This window comes from Salmo trutta, chromosome 24 (assembly GCF_901001165.1).
Source record: "Salmo trutta chromosome 24, fSalTru1.1, whole genome shotgun sequence".
Classification (NCBI taxonomy): domain Eukaryota; kingdom Metazoa; phylum Chordata; class Actinopteri; order Salmoniformes; family Salmonidae; genus Salmo; species Salmo trutta.
In genome coordinates this window covers 34,921,042-34,942,671 of record NC_042980.1, presented here as the reverse complement: position 1 = coordinate 34,942,671, position 21,630 = coordinate 34,921,042, and the positions used below count along the sequence as shown (strand labels likewise).

The 21,630-nt window shown below is 40.7% G+C and overlaps 1 protein-coding gene across 1 annotated transcript in view; it reads right to left on the bottom strand.

Annotated features, from left to right (window-relative positions):
* Nucleotides 1–21,630, bottom strand: part of LOC115160538 (unconventional myosin-XVI-like) — a 143,276-nt gene that overhangs the window by 51,659 nt on the left and 69,987 nt on the right. Inside the window, exons 8-11 of the mRNA XM_029710704.1 lie at nucleotides 5,414–5,489; nucleotides 1,118–1,268; nucleotides 355–499; nucleotides 83–193 (exon numbers count right to left, since the gene is read on the bottom strand). Of these exons, the coding sequence (XP_029566564.1) occupies nucleotides 83–193; nucleotides 355–499; nucleotides 1,118–1,268; nucleotides 5,414–5,489 (483 nt within the window). The remainder of the gene's footprint in view (nucleotides 1–82; nucleotides 194–354; nucleotides 500–1,117; nucleotides 1,269–5,413; nucleotides 5,490–21,630) is intronic.

Here is a 21,630-nt window from a genome sequence, read left to right as displayed (position 1 = left end):
ACTCCAATTGTATGTAAGTGTGTCCATGTGTGTGTCCGTATGTGTGTGTGTGTGTGTTTGTGTCTTTGTGTGTTCTACCTACATATATCTGGTCGTTGCCAAAGCGTTTCTGCATCTCGTAGAGCAGGCTGCTGTCTGTGAGCTCACTGAGAGACGCCAGGTCATCATTAGGCGCCGGAGGCATCAGCTTCACCTGCAACAACACACCACACAGGTTACCATAGCAACCACACATGGACTTGGTTTCTCATACAGTAAGTGTAAACTTTTCTGCAGTAGAGATGTGAAGTGTATAGCAGCAGTGAACATATTGAGTGTACACTTCGTTGTAGTATAGATGTTGAGTGTACTTGCCTGTTCCAGTTTGCTGGGTCCTGTGGGTCCATCTAGACCGTTGTCCTGTGAAGGATATCTGCTCAGCCCCCCTCCCAACTCCCTGAACATGGCACACTTCTCCAACAGACTGTCCCTCTTAGAAAGGGGCATGGACAGAGGGGTCCTACAGGGTTGGGCGGGAGGTAAAATTATTACTAAGCGAATAATTTGCTTTTGAATACTGATACCGAAACATCTTAAACTATAATGTATGGCCTTAGGCACTGCATTGCAGTTGCTAGCTGTGCCACTAGAGATCCTGGTTCGAGTCCAAGCTCTGTCGCATACGGCCGCGACTGGGAGACCATGGGGCGGTGCACAATTGGCCCAGCGTCGTCCGGGTTAGGGGAGGGTTTGGCAGGTAGGGATGTCCTTGTCCCATGGCGCTCTAGCGACTCCTGTGGCGGGCCGGGCGCATGCACACTGTCACGGTCACCAGGTGTACGGCGTTTCCTCCGACACATTGGTGCGGCTGGCTTCCGGGTTAGGTGGGCATTGTGTCAAGAAGCAGTGCGGCTTGGTTGGGTTGTGTTTCGGAGGACGCACGGCTCTCGACCTTCGCCTCTCCCGAGTCCGTATGGGAGTTGCAGCGATGAGACAAGACTGTAACTACCAATTGGATACCATGAAATTCGGGAGAAAAAGGGGTAAAAGGTAGAAGAAAATAATAATACTATAATGTATGCGTAATATAGATAAGTGAGGTAATTTGATCATTTGATGAATTGATCATCAAACTCACAGGTTCTTGACGGGGATGGTGTGGTCGTGTTCGCCTCCATCGTAGCGTTTGTCTGTAGGGGCCAGTGGGACAGAGGGGTCCTTCAGTCTCTCTACCCAGCATTCCTCTGCTCTCAGCAGCATGTTCATGATGGGGTCGGATGCTGCTATGCCTGGAACCAGGACAGGGAGCACAGTGGGTTAAGAGACTAACCACTAAGGGTTAACAATGAGAAAGACTGTCTGTCAGACTGTTACAAAATGTATTACTAACCATTATAAATTGGGTAGTTTGAATCCTGGTTGCTGATTGGCTGAAACAGCATTTTAGCCGTGTGTACATCAGACAGTATGATGCAAAAATACTTGTTTACTCTTCTACTTATGTTGGTAACCAGTTTATAATAGCAATAAGGCACCTCAGGCATTTGTGGTATATGGCCAATATACCACACGCCCTCTGACTGTCACGACACCGACGGAAGGTGGCGCCCCTCCTCGCCCGGGCGGCGGTCGTCGTCGCCGGCCTACTAGCTGCCACCGATCCTCTGTTTCACTTTCGGTTGGTTAGGTCTAGGTTAGGCATGCACCTGTTTTGTATTAGTTGTTAGTGGGGGGGGGGTATTTAGTCTAGCTAGGTAGGATTGTTTTTTTGTGCGTGATTGTTCTATGTCAGGACGTATGTTGTTTGAGGAACAAGTGTTTCCCTCTGCCTGTGATTTTCGCAGGGGTTACTGTGGGCCGCGTCCCTGCATTGTGTTGGGCTGGGTTTTTTGAGCATTTGTTTTATGCGCCCTGCCCTGCCTAGTTTTCGTTCTGAGTGGATACCCATTAAAAGTGTGTTCACAGATTTTCTGTCTCCTGTGCTTGACATCACCTCTCCTGCTTCCTTGAGCCAGCCCTGACACTGACCTTATTGCAGTATAGTGGTCAGGAGACGTTGTAGTCACTGATGGGGACTTTCAGTACTTTCAATGCTAGAGCGCTTGAAATTAGCCTCTATCTAGCTGCAAAGATGTAGAATGTTGCATAGATATTTATGTTGAACACCAGCCAACTAATGAAACTCATAAAATGTTCTCCAGATCAATACTCTGAACATTAATGACAAGTTAAATAGACAATGCTATTCAAAGGGACGCTTTGAGATCTAAATCATTCTAGGCTAATTCACCAAGGGCCTCATCCAAACCCATCCATATGAATGTGCCAGTGCTGTGACAGAGTGTGAACCCCACTGAGGATCGATCCATCTGAGCTTCAGAGATAGGGGGAGTTAAGATCCCCTCCATCTGTAATGAGGTCTAACAGGGCACAGGGGAGGGATACAGCTTTATCCTTTTTATTTCATAGAGAGTGACAACACTTCTCTCTCTCTCTCTGTCTCTCTTGCAAGCACACACACATCGGGGGGGAGTCTAAGCGAAAATGACGGGATTATGTCTCCCTGTGGTGTCACATCTATCCTTGAGTTAAACCTACATGTTAGAATGGACTATTGATTACTGCTAGAGATAGTTTCTGATTGGATAAGGAGTGCAGGGAGGAGGCTGCAATAGGCCTATCTCACACTATGATGGAGAGGTTGACATGAAGAGCACGAGTCTCTCTCCTCCTTTCCCTCTGCATCCACATCTGGGGTACACTGACATTCAACGCTTTAGACAGTCTCTACATTATACACTACAATAACAAAGTTCTACTTGTTATTCTCTGGGGGTTTCAAAGACATTGAACTTCATCATTGCTGTAGCATTTGTGGCATTGCATTTGGTTATTAACTAGCAACTCTTGCAATTCTGTATGCTGTCCAGCCAAAGGAAACAAAGTCTATTTTCCCCTGGGGATTTCATGCCTGTGCTGTTGAGGCAGGGAGCCCAGGGGAATAGACAGGTTAGGAATAACATCCCTAACAGCAGGAGAGTCTCTGACAACAGATACATCGCTGCAGACAGATGAAACAGAACCCCATAGATCCTGCGTGTTGTCGCAAACAGCGAGAAGGAGCTGTCTCTCAACTCCTCACACACACGCATACGCAGACATGCATGCATGCACACACACGAACACGCGGGCACACACAAACTGTACGCACACACACGATCATGCATACAAACACACACACAATCATGCATACACACACACACACACACACACACACACACACATACACACACACAATCATGCATACACACACACATGCACATGAAATGAGAAGGAATCATTTTAGTGTGCTTCTATAAATAAATGAAAGATAAGGTACTTGAGTAACGGTTTTCTAGCTTCATACCCACTATGGAATTAGTCAAATCAGCTCCGATGATCTATTCTCTCAGTGTGTGTGTGTGTGTGTGTGTGTGTGTGTGTGTGTGTGTGTGTGTGTGTGTGTGTGTGTGTGTGTCTCTGTGTGCATGTGTTTGTGTGTGTGTCTGTCTCTGTGTGTATGTGTTTGTGTGTGTGTCTGTCTGTCTCTGTGTGTATGTGTTTGTGTGTGTGTGTGTGTGTGTGTGTGTGTGTCTGTCTCTGTGTGTATGTGTTTGTGTGTCCAAATGAACGATCTGGCAGAGTGTGGAGTGTTAATTGTATGTTTGGTTAATGGAGACACACACACACACACACACACACACACACACACACACACACACACACACACACACACACACACACACACACACACACACGGCATATGGAATTGTTTGAAGATGGTCATACTATGGATTATTTATCACATCTGATTTAGAATTTTTGGACCCCTGTAGGTGTAAAAAAAGTTTAATAAAAATAAGCAAAACAAAATATTGATTTTGGCCATTACAACTAAAGCCCATAAAAACGCACTGAATAACACATTCATACATGGCAAAAAGGACAGTCAAAAAAGAAGACATAAGAACAAGGTTTTGAAGTGTCTGTTCTAAATCTAGGAGATACAGTTAAAGTCGGAAGTTCACGTACACCTTAGCCAAATACATTTAAATTCAGTTTTTCACAATTCTTGACATTTAATCCTAGTATGAATTCCCTGTTTTAGGTCAGTTAGGATCACCACTTTATTTTAAGAATGTGAAATGTCAGAATAATAGTAGAGAGAATGATTTATTTCAGCTTTTATTTCTTTCATCACATTCCCAGTGGGTCAGAGGTTTACATACACTCAATTAGTATTTGGTAGCGTTGCCTTTAAATTGTTTCACTTGGGTCAGACATTTCGAGTAGCCTTCCACAAGCTTCCCACAATAAGTTGGGTTAATTTTGGCCCATTCCTCCTGACAGAGCTGGTGTAACTGAGTCAGGTTTGTAGGCCTCCCTGCTCGCACACACTTTTTCAGTTCTGACCACAAATTTTCTATAGGATTGAGGTCAGGGCTTTGTGATGGTCACTCCAATACCTTGACTTTGTTGTCCTTAAGCTATTTTGCCACAACTTTGGAAGTATGCTTGGGGTCATTGTCCATTTGGAAGACCCATTTGCGAACAAGCTTTAACTTCCTGACTGATGTCTTGAGATGTTACTTCAATACATGCACAAAATTGTCCTACCTCATGATGCTATCTATTTTGTGAATTGCACCTGTCCCTCATGCAGCAAAGCATCCATACAACATGATGCTGCCACCCCTGTGCTTCACAGTTGGGATGGTGTTCTTCGGCTTGCAAGCCTCCTCCTTTTTCCTCCAAGCATTATGGTGGTCATTATGGCACAACAGTTCTATTTTTGTTTCATCAGACCAGAGGACATTTCTCCAAAAAGTATGATCTTTGTCCCCATGTGCAGTTGCAAACCATAGTCTGGCTTTTTTATGGCGGTTTTGGAGCAGTGGCTGCTTCCTTACTGAGCTGCCTTTCAGGTTATGTCGATGTAGGACTCATTTTACTGTGAATGTAAATACTTTTGTACCTGTTTCCTCCAGCATCTTCACAAGGTCCTTTGCTATTGTTCTGGGATTGATTTGCACTTTTCATACCAAAGTATGTTCATCTCTAGGAGACAGAACGCGTCTCCTTCCTGAGCGGTATGACGGCTGCGTGGTCCCATGGTGTTTATACTTGCGCACTATTATTTGTACAGATGAACGTGGTACCTTCAGGCGTTTGGAAATTGCTCCCAAGGATGAACCAGACTTGTGGAGGTCTACAATTTTTTTTCTGAGTTGTAACAACTTCCACTGAGGATGGTTCCTCTCCCTGTTCGGGCGGTGCTCGGCGGTCGCCGTCACCGATCCATTTTTCTGTTTCTGTTTGTTTTGCCATCTATTTGCTTCATTACAACCTGCCTAGAGTATGTGTGTGTGTGTGCGTGTGTGTCACTGTATTATACCTGAGGGCTTGTCTTGGTTGCAGTTTAGGAGAGTTGGATCTGCTCTGTGCTTCAGCAGCTGGCTAACGATGCTTGTCTGCAGGGAGAGACGGACAGACAGACACACACCTTTATTTTTTCACAGAAATACCATATCCATATCTACAAAAACAGTTGTCTGATATGTAACTAATACCATATCCATTTCTACAAAAACAGTTGTCTGATATGTAGCTGACACCATATCCATATCTACAAAAACAGTTGTCTGATATGAAACTAATACCATATCCATATCTACAAAAACAGTTGTCTGATATGAAACTAATACCATATCCATATCTACAAAAACAGTTGTCTGATATGAAACTAATACCATATCCATATCTACAAAAACAGTTGTCTGATATGTAACTAATACCATATCCATATCTACAAAAACAGTTGTCTGATATGTAACTAATACCATATCCATATCTACAAAAATAGTTGTCTGATATGAAGCTGACACCATATCCATATCTACAAAAACAGTTGTCTGATATGAAGCTGTCATCATCTCCCCTCTCACACAGCCTCACCCATGATCTTTTCTGCCATAGATCTCTTTATCTTCCTCTTCTGCCCTTTATATCTCTGTCACCACAAGTACAGAAGCACCAGATCATCAGCAAACAGTAGTCTCTCTCTCTCTCTCCCTCTCTTTAAGCCTTTTAATCCCATCCCTCTATTTATTCCAATCCCTCTCTTACCTCCTATCTCTCTTTCCTCCTACCTACGTGATTCTTGATTTGTGGTGAGATGGCAATGTTCCTCTGATGATGTGTAAAGGATGGGTTCCTCTCTGCATGATGATGTGTAAAGGATGGGTTCCTCTCTGCATGATGATGTGTAAAGGATGGGTTCCTCTCTGCATGATGATGTGTAAAGGATGGGTTCCTATATGCATGATGATGATGTGTAAAGGATGGGTTCCAATATGCACGATGATGATGTATAAAGGATGGGTTCCAATATACATGGTGATTTGTAAAGGATGGGTTCCTATATGCATGATGATGTGTAAAGGATGGGTTCCTATATGCATGAGGATGATGTGTAAAGGATGGGTTCCTATATGCATGATGATGATGTGTAAAGGATGGGTTCCTCTCTGCATGATGATTTGTAAAGGATGGGTTCCTATATGCATGATGATGATGATGTGTAAAGGATGGGTTCCTCTCTGCATGATGATGTGTAAAGGATGGGTTCCTATATGCATGATGATGATGATGTGTAAAGGATGGGTTCCTCTCTGCATGACGATTTGTAAAGGATGGGTTCCTCTCTGCATGATGATGTGTAAAGGATGGGTTCCTCTCTGCATGATGATGTGTAAAGGATGGGTTCCTATATGCATGATGATGATGTGTAAAGGATGGGTTCCTCTCTGCATGATGATGTGGAAAGGATGGGTTCCTATATGCATGATGATGATGTGTAAAGGATGGGTTCCTATATGCATGATGATGATGATGTGTAAAGGATGGGTTCCTATATGCATGATGATGATGATGTGTAAAGGATGGGTTCCTCTCTGCATGATGATGTGTAAAGGATGGGTTCCTATATGCATGATGATGATGATGTGTAAAAGATGGGTTCCTATATGCATGATGATGATGATATGTAAAGGATGGGTTCCTATATGCATGATGATGATGTGTAAAGGATGGGTTCCTATATGCATGATGATGATGTGTAAAGGATGGGTTCCTCTCGGCATGATGATGTGTAAAGGATGGGTTCCTCTCTGCATGATCATGATGTGTAAAGGATGGGTTCCTATATGCATGATGATGATGTGTAAAGGATAGGCTCCACTCTGCATGATGATGTGTAAAGGATGGGTTCCTCTCTGCATGACGATGATGTGTAAAGGATGGGTTCCTCTCTGCATGATCATGATGTGTAAAGGATGGGTTCCTCTCTGCATGATGATGATGTATAAAGGATGGGTTCCTATATGCATGGTGATGATGTATAAAGGATGGGTTCCAATATGCATGATGATTTGTAAAGGATGGGTACCTCTCTGCATGAGGATGATGTGTAAAGGATGGCTTGCCTGATGCAGTGTGTGAGAGATCATCTATCAATACTTTATACACACACACACACACACACACACACACACACACACACACACACACACACACACACACACACACACACACACACACACACGATGTATAAAGGATGGGTTCCTCTCTGCATGATGATGATGTGTAAAGGATGGGTTCCTCTCTGCATGATAAGGTGTAAAGGATGGCTTCCTATATGCATGATGATGTGTAAAGGATGGGTTCCTCTCTGCATAATGATGATGTGTAAAGGATGGGTTCCTCTCTGCCTAATGATGAGGTGTAAAGGATGGGTTCCTCTCTGCATGATGATGAGGTGTAAAGGATGGGTTCCTCTCTGCATGATGAAGTGTAAAGGATGGGTTCCTCTCTGCATGATGTGTAAAGGGTGGGTTCCTTTCTGGATGATGATGATGTGTAAAGAATGGGTTCCTCTCTGCATGATGATGATGTGTACAGAATGGTTCCCTCTTTGGATATTGTGTAAAGGATGGGGTCCTCTCTGGATGATGTGTAAAGAATGGGTTCCTCTCTGCATGATGATGAGGTGTACAGAATAGTTCCCACTTTGGATGATGTGTAAAGGATGGGGTCCTCTCTGGATGATGTGTAAAGGATGGGTTCCTCTCTGCATGATGATGTGTAAAGGATGGGTTCCTCTCTGCATGATGATGTGTAAAGGATGGTTTCCTCTCTGCATGATGATGTGTAAAGGATGGGTTCCTCTCTGCATGATGATGTGTAAAGGATGGGTTCCTATATGCATGATGATGATGTGTAAAGGATGGGTTCCTATATGCATGATGATGATTTGTAAAGGATGGGTTCCTATATGCATGATGATGATGTGTAAAGGATGGGTTCCAATATGCACGATGATGATGTATAAAGGATGGGTTCCAATATACATGATGATTTGTAAAGGATGGGTTCCTATATGCATGATGATGTGTAAAGGATGGGTTCCTATATGCATAATGATGATGTGTAATGGATGGGTTCCTATATGCATGGTGATGATGTATAAAGGATGGGTTCCAATATGCATGATGATTTGTAAAGGATGGGTTCCTATATACATGATGATGATGTGTAAAGGATGGGTTCCTATATGCATGAGGATGATGTGTAAAGGATGGGTTCCTATATGCATGAGGATGATGTGTAAAGGATGGGTTCCTATATGCATGATGATGATGTGTAAAGGATGGGTTCCTCTCTGCATGATGATTTGTAAAGGATGGGTTCCTATATGCATGATGATGATGATGTGTAAAGGATGGGTTCCTCTCTGCATGATGATGTGTAAAGGATGGGTTCCTATATGCATGATGATGATGTGTAAAGGATGGGTTCCTCTCTGCATGATGATTTGTAAAGGATGGGTTCCTCTCTGCATGATGATTTGTAAAGGATGGGTTCCTCTCTGCATGATGATGTGTAAAGGATGGGTTCCTCTCTGCATGATGATGTGTAAAGGATGGGTTCCTATATGCATGATGATGATGTGTAAAGGATGGGTTCCTCTCTGCATGATGATGTGTAAAGGATGGGTTCCTATATGCATGATGATGATGTGTAAAGGATGGGTTCCTATATGCATGATGATGATTTGTAAAGGATGGGTTCCTATATGCATGATGATGATGTGTAAAGGATGGGTTCCAATATGCATGATGATGATGTATAAAGGATGGGTTCCAATATACATGATGATTTGTAAAGGATGGGTTCCTATATGCAATATTATGTGTAAAGGATGGGTTCCTATATGCATGATGATGATGTGTAAAAGATGGGTTCCTATATGCATGGTGATGATGTATAAAGGATGGGTTCCAATATGCATGATGATTTGTAAAGGATGGGTTCCTATATGCATGATGATGATGTGTAAAGGATGGGTTCCTCTCTGCATGATGATTTGTAAAGGATGGGTTCCTATATGCATGATGATGATGATGTGTAAAGGATGGGTTCCTCTCTGCATTATGATGTGTAAAGGATGGGTTCCTATATGCATGATGATGATGATGTGTAAAGGATGGGTTCCTATATGCATGATGATGATGATGTGTAAAGGATGGGTTCCTCTCTGCATGATGATGTGTAAAGGATGGGTTCCTATATGCATGATGATGATGATGTGTCAAGGATGGGTTCCTATATGCATGATGATGATGATGTGTAAAGGATGGGTTCCTATATGCATGATGATGATGTGTAAAGGATGGGTTCCTATATGCATGATGATGATGTGTAAAGGATGGGTCCTCTCTGCATGATGATGTGTAAAGGATGGGTTCCTCTCTGCATGATCATGATGTGTAAAGGATGGGTTCCTATATGCATGATGATGATGTGTAAAGGATGGGTTCCTCTCTGCATGATCATGATGTGTAAAGGATGGGTTCCTCTCTGCATGATGATGATGTATAAAGGATGGGTTCCTATATGCATGGTGATGATGTATAAAGGATGGGTTCCAATATGCATGATGATTTGTAAAGGATGGGTTCCTCTCTGCATGAGGATGATGTGTAAAGGATGGCTTGCCTGATGCAGTTTGTGAGAGATCATCTATCAATACTTTATACACACACACACACATACACACACACACACACACACACACACACACACACACACACACACACACACACACACACACACACACACACACACACACACACACACACACACATCACAATGAGGTGAGAACGACAGATCTATTCAGACACTCTCTCAATCATGGTTAACCATTGGTTTGACAGTTAACACTGGTCTGTTAGACTATGCGTCATAGCTCTGTGCTATATTGCATTGCTACAGTAAACTCTCCTCTCATCAACTCGATCTCTGTACTAGTGGAAGAGGTAAATGCCAGTGTTTTATCCTCAGTAAAGAGGATATGGGGATGCCAACACTGATTGTGTTGCATGATAGCAAGAGATACAGTAGATACAGTGTGTTTGTGTGTGTGTGTGTGTGTGTGTGTGTGTGTGTGTGTGTGTGTGTGTGTGTGTGTGTGTGTGTGTGTGTGTGTGTGTGTGTGTGAGAGAGAGAAAGATATAAAGAGATATAAAGAGATATAGAGATATAGAGACAGAGGGAGAGAGAGGAGAGAGAGAGGGAGAGAGAGAGAGAAGGAGAGGGAGACGGAGAGAGAAATGGAGGGAGAGACGGAGCGAGAGACGAAGGGAGAGACAGAGGGAGAGATAGAGGGAGAGAGAAAGAGATTGAGAGAAAGAAAGATACACAGGGAGAGTTAAAACCACAGCCAGTGCACAAGGCACGAATCCACACACTCCACTCAAACTTTATACATACATCCCCACCACGTCACTATCACAACTGGCATCAAAGGTCAGATAAGAATCAGGGAAAGGTCAGGGAGACGTGAGAGCTAGCGAAGGAGAAAAATAAGCCTAATTATCCACAGTAATAGGCTACCGTCCATGGGCTTAGAGGGAGAGTTGTTTACGCAGGATAGTGAAGTATTAGCCTGTTACGTGTGTCAGTGAAATACCAGTTCTATGGTTACAGGGATCGCTGAGTTTACTGCATGATTGGATGAGCTAACGTTGCTGTGGCGGAAGCAAACAGCAACTTGCAACAGTAGTGACCCATAAACAACTGAACATCACATTACTGACCTCCATACAGTTACTAATAGACAGCAGTGGTGGAATCAAGAGATAAATGCAACCTAACTGTAGGCTACATGTTTTGTTGTTTTTAATTAGTTAACCTAGCCTAATTCCATAACCATTTTATTTAACCTATAAACATACTTGTAATATAAAGTGTTTCAGAGACGGTGCGATGAGGCTGTCACCTGCTCTCTGAAAGTGCCTGTTGATGACAACGCTGAGCAGGTTCATTATTGTATGTGTCAGCGTCTTGTTTGTATGCAGTGCCAGACCCAGCCTCCAGTGAAGTGGGTAGGGACTGTAATCAAGTGTGGAGTGCTGAGGAGACTTAGCACGGCAGAGGAAGTCTCTGTCACCATGTACTCAAATGCACTTACAGTATGTATACACTCAGAAACAAAGGCTTGCATACACACACACAACTCATTGCATGGGTGATTTTCTTATCATTGTCTTATTAGAGCAGACATTTGGCATCCCCCGATCTATTTACCAAACACTTTCACATCGATCCTTGAGGGAGGAAAAACGAACATTCCTGCCTATAAACACACTAGTGTGTGTGTGTGTGTGTGTGTGTGAGGGATGAGGTATGGATAGTGGGCTGGAGAGGTAACAAAAAGGAAGAGAAACTTTACATTAAAACACACTATAGGGAAGAAACCTGGCCTGTGGGTAATAGAGGAACAAAGAAGGAAAATAACCATTCTAAATATGAATTCATTCTCTTTGTCAGCACCCCAACCATAAAGCCCCAGTAATGTCATTACATATTGGAACGTGTCAGCAAGATTTTAACACGACCGCTTCCCTTTCCCTCATACCCCCCCCATCCCCATCATCCCATCCCTATCGTACAATCAATCTTCATCCATGTGATAAACACCATCAAATCAGTCATCTAAAAGGCATTGATGAATCCATTCATTGACGTGCGCTGAGCTGCAGTCTGATAAATAGGCCCAAAAATACCTGTTTATCTTCAGAGAGAGAGAGAGAGAGAGAGAGAGAGAGAGAGACAGAGAGAGAGAGAGAGAGAGAGAGAGAGAGAGAGAGAGAGAGAGAGAGAGAGAGAGAGAGAGAGAGAGAGAGAGAGAGAGAGAGAGGAGAGAGAGAGAGAGAGAGAGAGAGAGAGAGAGAGAGAGAGAGACATTTTATTTTCCCATGGGTCTCATAGAGAGACAAGGTAAAGGAATAGAAGAGCCAGTAGTCGATACTGGTCTATAAACTATCCAGTAGTCAGTACTGGTCTATGAACTATCCAGTAGTCAATACTGGTCTATGAACTTTCCAGTAGTCAATACTGGTCTATGAACTATCCAGTAGCCAATACTGGTCTATGAACTATCCAGTAGTCAATACTGGTCTATGAACTATCCAGTAGCCAATACTGGTCTATGAACTATCCAGTAGTCAATACTGGTCTATGAACTATCCAGTAGCCAATACTGGTCTATGAACTATCCAGTAGTCAATACTGGTCTATGAACTATCCAGTAGTCAATACTGGTCTATAAACTATCCAGTAGCCAATACTGGTCTATGAACTATCCAGTAGTCAATACTGGTCTATGAAATATCCAGTAGTCAGTACTGGTCTATGAACTATCCAGCTAATACTGGTCTATAAACTATCCAGTAGTCAATACTGGTCTATAAACTATCCAGCTAATACTGGTCTATAAACTATCCAGTAGTCAGTACTGGTCTATGAACTATCCAGTAGCCAATACTGGTCTATAAACTATCCAGTAGTCAATACTGGTCTATAAACTATCCAGTAGTCAATACTGGTCTATGAACTATCCAGTAGTCAATACTGGTCTATGAACTATCCAGTAGTCAATACTGGTCTATAAACTATCCAGTAGTCAATACTGGTCTATGAACTATCCAGTAGTCAATACTGGTCTATAAACTATCCAATAGTCAATACTGGTCTATAAACTATCCAGTAGTCAGTACTGGTCTATGAACTATCCAGTAGTCAATACTGGTCTATAAACTATCCAGTAGTCAATACTGGTCTATGAACTATCCAGTAGTCAATACTGGTCTATAAACTATTGAGCTAATACTGGTCTATAAACTATCCAGTAGTCAATACTGGTCTATGAACTATCCAGTAGTCAATACTGGTCTATGAACTATCCAGTAGTCAATACTGGTCTATGAACTATCCAGTAGCCAATACTGGTCTATGAACTATCCAATACTCAATACTGGTCTATAAACTATCCAATAGTCAATACTGGTCTATAAACTATCCAATAGTCAATACTGGTCTATAAACTATCCAGTAGTCAGTACTGGTCTATGAACTATCCAGTAGTCAATACTGGTCTATAAATTATCCAGTAGTCAATACTGGTCTATAAACTATCCAGTAGTCAATACTGGTCTATAAACTATCCAGTAGTCCATACTGGTCTATGAACTATCCAGTAGTCAATACTGGTCTATAAACTATCCAATAGTCAATACTGGTCTATAAACTATCCAGTAGTCAGTACTGGTCTATGAACTATCCAGTAGTCAATACTGGTCTATCAACTATCCAGTAGTCAGTACTGGTCTATAAACTATCCAGTAGTCAATACTGGTCTATGAACTATCCAGTAGTCAATACTGGTCTATGAACTATCCAGCTAATACTGGTCTATAAACTTTCCAGCTAATACTGGTCTATAAACTATCCAGCTAATACTGGTCTATGAACTATCCAGTAGTCAGTACTCGTCTATGAACTATCCAGTAGTCAATACTGGTCTATGAACTATCCAGTAGTCAATGCTGGTCTATAAACTATCCAGCTAATTCTGGTCTATAAACTATCCAGCTAATACTGGTCTATGAACTATCCAGTAGTCAATACTGGTCTATGAACTATCCAGCTAATACTGGTCTATAAACTATCCAGTAGTCAATACTGGTCTATAAACTATCCAGTAGTCAATACTGGTCTATAAACTATCCAGTAGTCAATACTGGTCTATAAAATATCCAGTAGTCAATACTGGTCTATAAACTATCCAGAAGTCAATACTGGTCTATAAACTATCCAGTAGTCAATACTGGTCTATGAACTATCCAGTAGTCAATACTGGTCTATAAACTATCCAGTAGTCAGTACTGGTCTATGAACTATCCAGTAGTCAGTACTGGTCTATGAACTATCCAGCTAATACTGGTCTATGAACTATCCAGTAGTCAGTACTGGTCTATGAACTATCCAGCTAATACTGGTCTATAAATAATCCAGTAGTCAGTACTGGTCTATGAACTATCCAGTAGTCAGTACTGGTCTATAAACTATCCAGCTAATACTAGTCTATGAACTATCCAGTAGTCAATACTGGTCTATAAACTATCCAGCTAATACTGGTCTATGAACTATCCAGTAGTCAGTACTGGTCTATGAACTATCCAGCTAATACTGGTCTATAAACTATCCAGTAGTCAGTACTGGTCTATGAACTATCCAGTAGTCAATACTGGTCTATAAACTATCCAGTAGTCAATACTGGTCTATGAACTATCCAGTAGCCAATACTGGTCTATGAACTATCCAGTAGTCAATATTGGTCTATGAACTATCCAGTAGTCAATACTGGTCTATAAACTATCCAGTAGTCAATACTGGTCTATGAACTATCCAGTAGTCAATACTGGTCTATGAACTATCCAGTAGTCAATACTGGTCTATAAACTATCCAATAGTCAGTACTGGTCTATGAACTATCCAGTAGTCAGTACTGGTCTATAAACTATCCAGTAGTCAATACTGGTCTATAAACTATCCAGTATTCAATACTGGTCTATAAACTATCCAGTAGTCAATACTGGTCTATGAACTATCCAGTAGTCAATACTGGTCTATAAACTATCCAGTAGTCAGTACTGGTCTATGAACTATCCAGTAGTCAGTACTGGTCTATAAACTATCCAGTAGTCAATACTGGCCTATAAACTGTCCAGTAGTCAATACTGGTCTATAAACTATCCAATAGTCAATACTGGTCTATAAACTATCCAGTAGTCAGTACTGGTCTATGAACTATCCAGTAGTCAATAGTGGTCTATGAACTATCCAGTAGTCAATACTGGTCTATAAACTATCCAGTAGTCAATACTGGTCTATGAACTATCCAGTAGTCAATACTGGTCTATAAACTATCCAGTAGTCAGTACTGGTCTATGAACTATCCAGTAGTCAGTACTGGTCAATGAACTATCCAGCTAATACTGGTCTATGAACTATCCAGTAGTCAGTACTGGTCTATGTACTATCCAGCTAATACTGGTCTATAAACTATCCAGTAGTCAGTACTGGTCTATGAACTATCCAGTAGTCAGTACTGGTCTATAAACTATCCAGCTAATACTGGTCTATGAACTATCCAGTAGTCAATACTGGTCTATAAACTATCCAGCTAATACTGGTCTATGAACTATCCAGTAGTCAGTACTGGTCTATGAACTATCCAGCTAATACTGGTCTATAAACTATCCAGTAGTCAGTACTGGTCTATGAACTATCCAGTAGTCAATACTGGTCTATAAACTATCCAGTAGTCAATACTGGTCTATGAACTATCCAGTAGCCAATACTGGTCTATGAACTATCCAGTAGTCAATATTGGTCTATGAACTATCCAGTAGTCAATACTGGTCTATGAACTATCCAGTAGTCAATACTGGTCTATAAACTATCCAGTAGTCAGTACTGGTCTATGAACTATCCAGTAGTCAGTACTGGTCTATAAACTATCCAGTAGTCAATACTGGTCTATAAACTATCCAGTATTCAATACTGGTCTATAAACTATCCAGTAGTCAATACTGGTCTATAAACTATCCAGTAGTCAATACTGGTCTATGAACTATCCAGTAGTCAATACTGGTCTATAAACTATCCAGTAGTCAGTACTGGTCTATGAACTATCCAGTAGTCAGTACTGGTCTATAAACTATCCAGTAGTCAATACTGGCCTATAAACTGTCCAGTAGTCAATACTGGTCTATAAACTATCCAATAGTCAATACTGGTCTATAAACTATCCAGTAGTCAGTACTGGTCTATGAACTATCCAGTAGTCAATAGTGGTCTATGAACTATCCAGTAGTCAATACTGGTCTATGAACTATCCAGTAGTCAGTACTGGTCTATGAACTATCCAGTAATCAATACTGGTCTATAAAATATCCAGTAGTCAGTACTGGTCTATGAACTATCCAGTAGTCAGTACTGGTCTATGAACTATCCAGCTAATACTGGTCTATGAACTATCCAGTAGTCAGTACTGGTCTATGAACTATCCAGCTAATACTGGTCTATAAATAATCCAGTAGTCAGTACTGGTCTATGAACTATCCAGTAGTCAGTACTGGTCTATAAACTATCCAGCTAATACTGGTCTATGAACTATCCAGTAGTCAATACTGGTCTATAAACTATCCAGCTAATACTGGTCTATGAACTATCCAGTAGTCAGTACTGGTCTATGAACTATCCAGCTAATACTGGTCTATAAACTATCCAGTAGTCAGTACTGGTCTATGAACTATCCAGTAGTCAATACTGGTCTATAAACTATCCAGTAGTCAATACTGGTCTATGAACTATCCAGTAGTCAATACTGGTCTATGAACTATCCAGTAGTCAATACTGGTCTATAAACTATCCAGTAGTCAGTACTGGTCTATGAACTATCCAGTAGTCAGTACTGGTCTATGAACTATCCAGCTAATACTGGTCTATGAACTATCCAGTAGTCAGTACTGGTCTATGAACTATCCAGCTAATACTGGTCTATAAATAATCCAGTAGTCAGTACTGGTCTATGAACTATCCAGTAGTCAGTACTGGTCTATAAACTATCCAGCTAATACTGGTCTATGAACTATCCAGTAGTCAATACTGGTCTATAAACTATCCAGCTAATACTGGTCTATGAACTATCCAGTAGTCAGTACTGGTCTATGAACTATCCAGCTAATACTGGTCTATAAACTATCCAGTAGTCAGTACTGGTCTATGAACTATCCAGTAGTCAATACTGGTCTATAAACTATCCAGTAGTCAATACTGGTCTATGAACTATCCAGTATCCAATACTGGTCTATGAACTATCCAGTAGTCAATATTGGTCTATGAACTATCCAGTAGTCAATACTGGTCTATAAACTATCCAGTAGTCAATACTGGTCTATGAACTATCCAGTAGTCAATACTGGTCTATGAACTATCCAGTAGTCAATACTGGTCTATAAACTATCCAATAGTCAGTACTGGTCTATGAACTATCCAGTAGTCAGTACTGGTCTATAAACTATCCAGTAGTCAATACTGGTCTATAAACTATCCAGTATTCAATACTGGTCTATAAACTATCCAGTAGTCAATACTGGTCTATAAACTATCCAGTAGTCAATACTGGTCTATGAACTATCCAGTAGTCAATACTGGTCTATAAACTATCCAGTAGTCAGTACTGGTCTATGAACTATCCAGTAGTCAGTACTGGTCTATAAACTATCCAGTAGTCAATACTGGCCTATAAACTGTCCAGTAGTCAATACTGGTCTATAAACTATCCAATAGTCAATACTGGTCTATAAACTATCCAGTAGTCAGTACTGGTCTATGAACTATCCAGTAGTCAATAGTGGTCTATGAACTATCCAGTAGTCAATACTGGTCTATAAACTATCCAGTAGTCAATACTGGTCTATGAACTATCCAGTAGTCAATACTGGTCTATAAACTATCCAGTAGTCAGTACTGGTCTATGAACTATCCAGTAGTCAGTACTGGTCAATGAACTATCCAGCTAATACTGGTCTATGAACTATCCAGTAGTCAGTACTGGTCTATGTACTATCCAGCTAATACTGGTCTATAAACTATCCAGTAGTCAGTACTGGTCTATGAACTATCCAGTAGTCAGTACTGGTCTATAAACTATCCAGCTAATACTGGTCTATGAACTATCCAGTAGTCAATACTGGTCTATAAACTATCCAGCTAATACTGGTCTATGAACTATCCAGTAGTCAGTACTGGTCTATGAACTATCCAGCTAATACTGGTCTATAAACTATCCAGTAGTCAGTACTGGTCTATGAACTATCCAGTAGTCAATACTGGTCTATAAACTATCCAGTAGTCAATACTGGTCTATGAACTATCCAGTAGCCAATACTGGTCTATGAACTATCCAGTAGTCAATATTGGTCTATGAACTATCCAGTAGTCAATACTGGTCTATGAACTATCCAGTAGTCAATACTGGTCTATAAACTATCCAGTAGTCAGTACTGGTCTATGAACTATCCAGTAGTCAGTACTGGTCTATAAACTATCCAGTAGTCAATACTGGTCTATAAACTATCCAGTATTCAATACTGGTCTATAAACTATCCAGTAGTCAATACTGGTCTATAAACTATCCAGTAGTCAATACTGGTCTATGAACTATCCAGTAGTCAATACTGGTCTATAAACTATCCAGTAGTCAGTACTGGTCTATGAACTATCCAGTAGTCAGTACTGGTCTATAAACTATCCAGTAGTCAATACTGGCCTATAAACTATCCAGTAGTCAATACTGGTCTATAAACTATCCAATAGTCAATACTGGTCTATAAACTATCCAGTAGTCAGTACTGGTCTATGAACTATCCAGTAGTCAATAGTGGTCTATGAACTATCCAGTAGTCAATACTGGTCTATGAACTATCCAGTAGTCAGTACTGGTCTATGAACTATCCAGTAATCAATACTGGTCTATAAAATATCCAGTAGTCAGTACTGGTCTATGAACTATCCAGTAGTCAGTACTGGTCTATGAACTATCCAGCTAATACTGGTCTATGAACTATCCAGTAGTCAGTACTGGTCTACGAACTATCCAGCTAATACTGGTCTATAAATAATCCAGTAGTCAGTACTGGTCTATGAACTATCCAGTAGTCAGTACTGGTCTATAAACTATCCAGCTAATACTGGTCTATGAACTATCCAGTAGTCAATACTGGTCTATAAACTATCCAGCTAATACTGGTCTATGAACTATCCAGTAGTCAGTACTGGTCTATGAACTATCCAGCTAATACTGGTCTATAAACTATCCAGTAGTCAGTACTGGTCTATGAACTATCCAGTAGTCAATACTGGTCTATAAACTATCCAGTAGTCAATACTGGTCTATGAACTATCCAGTAGCCAATAATGGTCTATGAACAATCCAGTAGTCAATATTGGTCTATGAACTATCCAGTAGTCAATACTGGTCTATAAACTATCCAGTAGTCAATACTGGTCTATGAACTATCCAGTAGTCAATACTGGTCTATGAACTATCCAGTAGTCAATACTGGTCTATAAACTATCCAGTAGTCAGTACTGGTCTATGAACTATCCAGTAGTCAGTACTGGTCTATAAACTATCCAGTAGTCAATACTGGTCTATAAACTATCCAGTAGTCAATACTGGTCTATGAACTATCCAGTAGTCAATACTGGTCTATAAACTATCCAGTAGTCAGTACTGGTCTATGAACTATCCAGTAGTCAGTACTGGTCAATGAACTATCCAGCTAATACTGGTCTATGAACTATCCAGTAGTCAGTACTGGTCTATGTACTATCCAGCTAATACTGGTCTATAAACTATCCAGTAGTCAGTACTGGTCTATGAACTATCCAGTAGTCAGTACTGGTCTATAAACTATCCAGCTAATACTGGTCTATGAACTATCCAGTAGTCAATACTGGTCTATAAACTATCCAGCTAATACTGGTCTATGAACTATCCAGTAGTCAGTACTGGTCTACGAACTATCCAGCTAATACTGGTCTATAAACTATCCAGTAGTCAGTACTGGTCTATGAACTATCCAGTAGTCAATACTGGTCTATAAACTATCCAGTAGTCAATACTGGTCTATGAACTATCCAGTAGCCAATACTGGTCTATGAACTATCCAGTAGTCAATATTGGTCTATGAACTATCCAGTAGTCAATACTGGTCTATAAACTATCCAGTAGTCAATACTGGTCTATGAACTATCCAGTAGTCAATACTGGTCTATGAACTATCCAGTAGTCAATACTGGTCTATAACTATCCAGTAGTCAGTACTGGTCTATGAACTATCCAGTAGTCAGTACTGGTCTATAAACTATCCAGTAGTAAATACTGGTCTATAAACTATCCAGTATTCAATACTGGTCTATAAACTATCCAGTAGTCAATACTGGTCTATAAACTATCCAGTAGTCAATACTGGTCTATGAACTATCCAGTAGTCAATACTGGTCTATAAACTATCCAGTAGTCAGTACTGGTCTATGAACTATCCAGTAGTCAGTAACTGGTCTATAAACTATCCAGTAGTCAATACTGGCCTATAAACTGTCCAGTAGTCATACTGGTCTATAAACTATCCAATAGTCAATACTGGTCTATAAACTATCCAGTAGTCAGTACTGGTCTATGAACTATCCAGTAGTCAATAGTGGTCTATGAACTATCCAGTAGTCAATACTGGTCTATGAACTATCCGGTAGCCAATACTGGTCTATGAAATATCCAGTAGTCAATACTGGTCTATGAACTATCCAGTAGCCAATACTGGTCTATGAACTATCCAGTAGTCAATACTGGTCTATGAACTATCCAGTAGTCAATACTGGTCTATAAACTATCCAGTAGCCAATACTGGTCTATGAACTATCCAGTAGTCAATACTGGTCTATGAACTATCCAGTAGTCAGTACTGGTCTATGAACTATCCAGTAGTCAATACTGGTCTATAAACTATCCAGTAGTCAGCTAATACTGGTCTATAAACTATCCGGTAGTCAATACTGGTCTGTAAACTATCCAGCTAATACTGGTCTATAAACTATCCAGTAGTCAGTACTGGTCTATGAACTATCCAGTAGTCAATACTGGTCTATAAAACTATCCAGTAAGTCAATATGGTCTATAAACTATCCAGTAGTCAATACTGGTCTGTAAACTATCCAGTAGTCAATACTGGTCTATAAACTATCCAGTAGTCAGTACTGGTCTATTGAACTATCCAGTAGTCAATACTGGTCTATGAACTATCCAGTAGTCAATACTGGTCTATAAACTATCCAGTAGTCAATACTGGTCTATAAACTATCCAGTAGTCAATACTGGTCTATGAACTATCCAGTAGTCAATACTGGTCTATAAACTATCCAAATAGGTCAATACTGGTCTATAAACTATCCAGTAGTCAATACTGGTCTATGAACTATCCAGTAGTCAATACTGGTCTATAAACTATCCAATAGTCCAATACTGGTCTATAAACTATCCAGTAGTCAGTACTGGTCTATGAACTATCCAGTAGTCAATTACTGGTCTATAAACTATCCAGTAGTCAATACTGGTCTATGAACTATCAGTAGTCATAACTG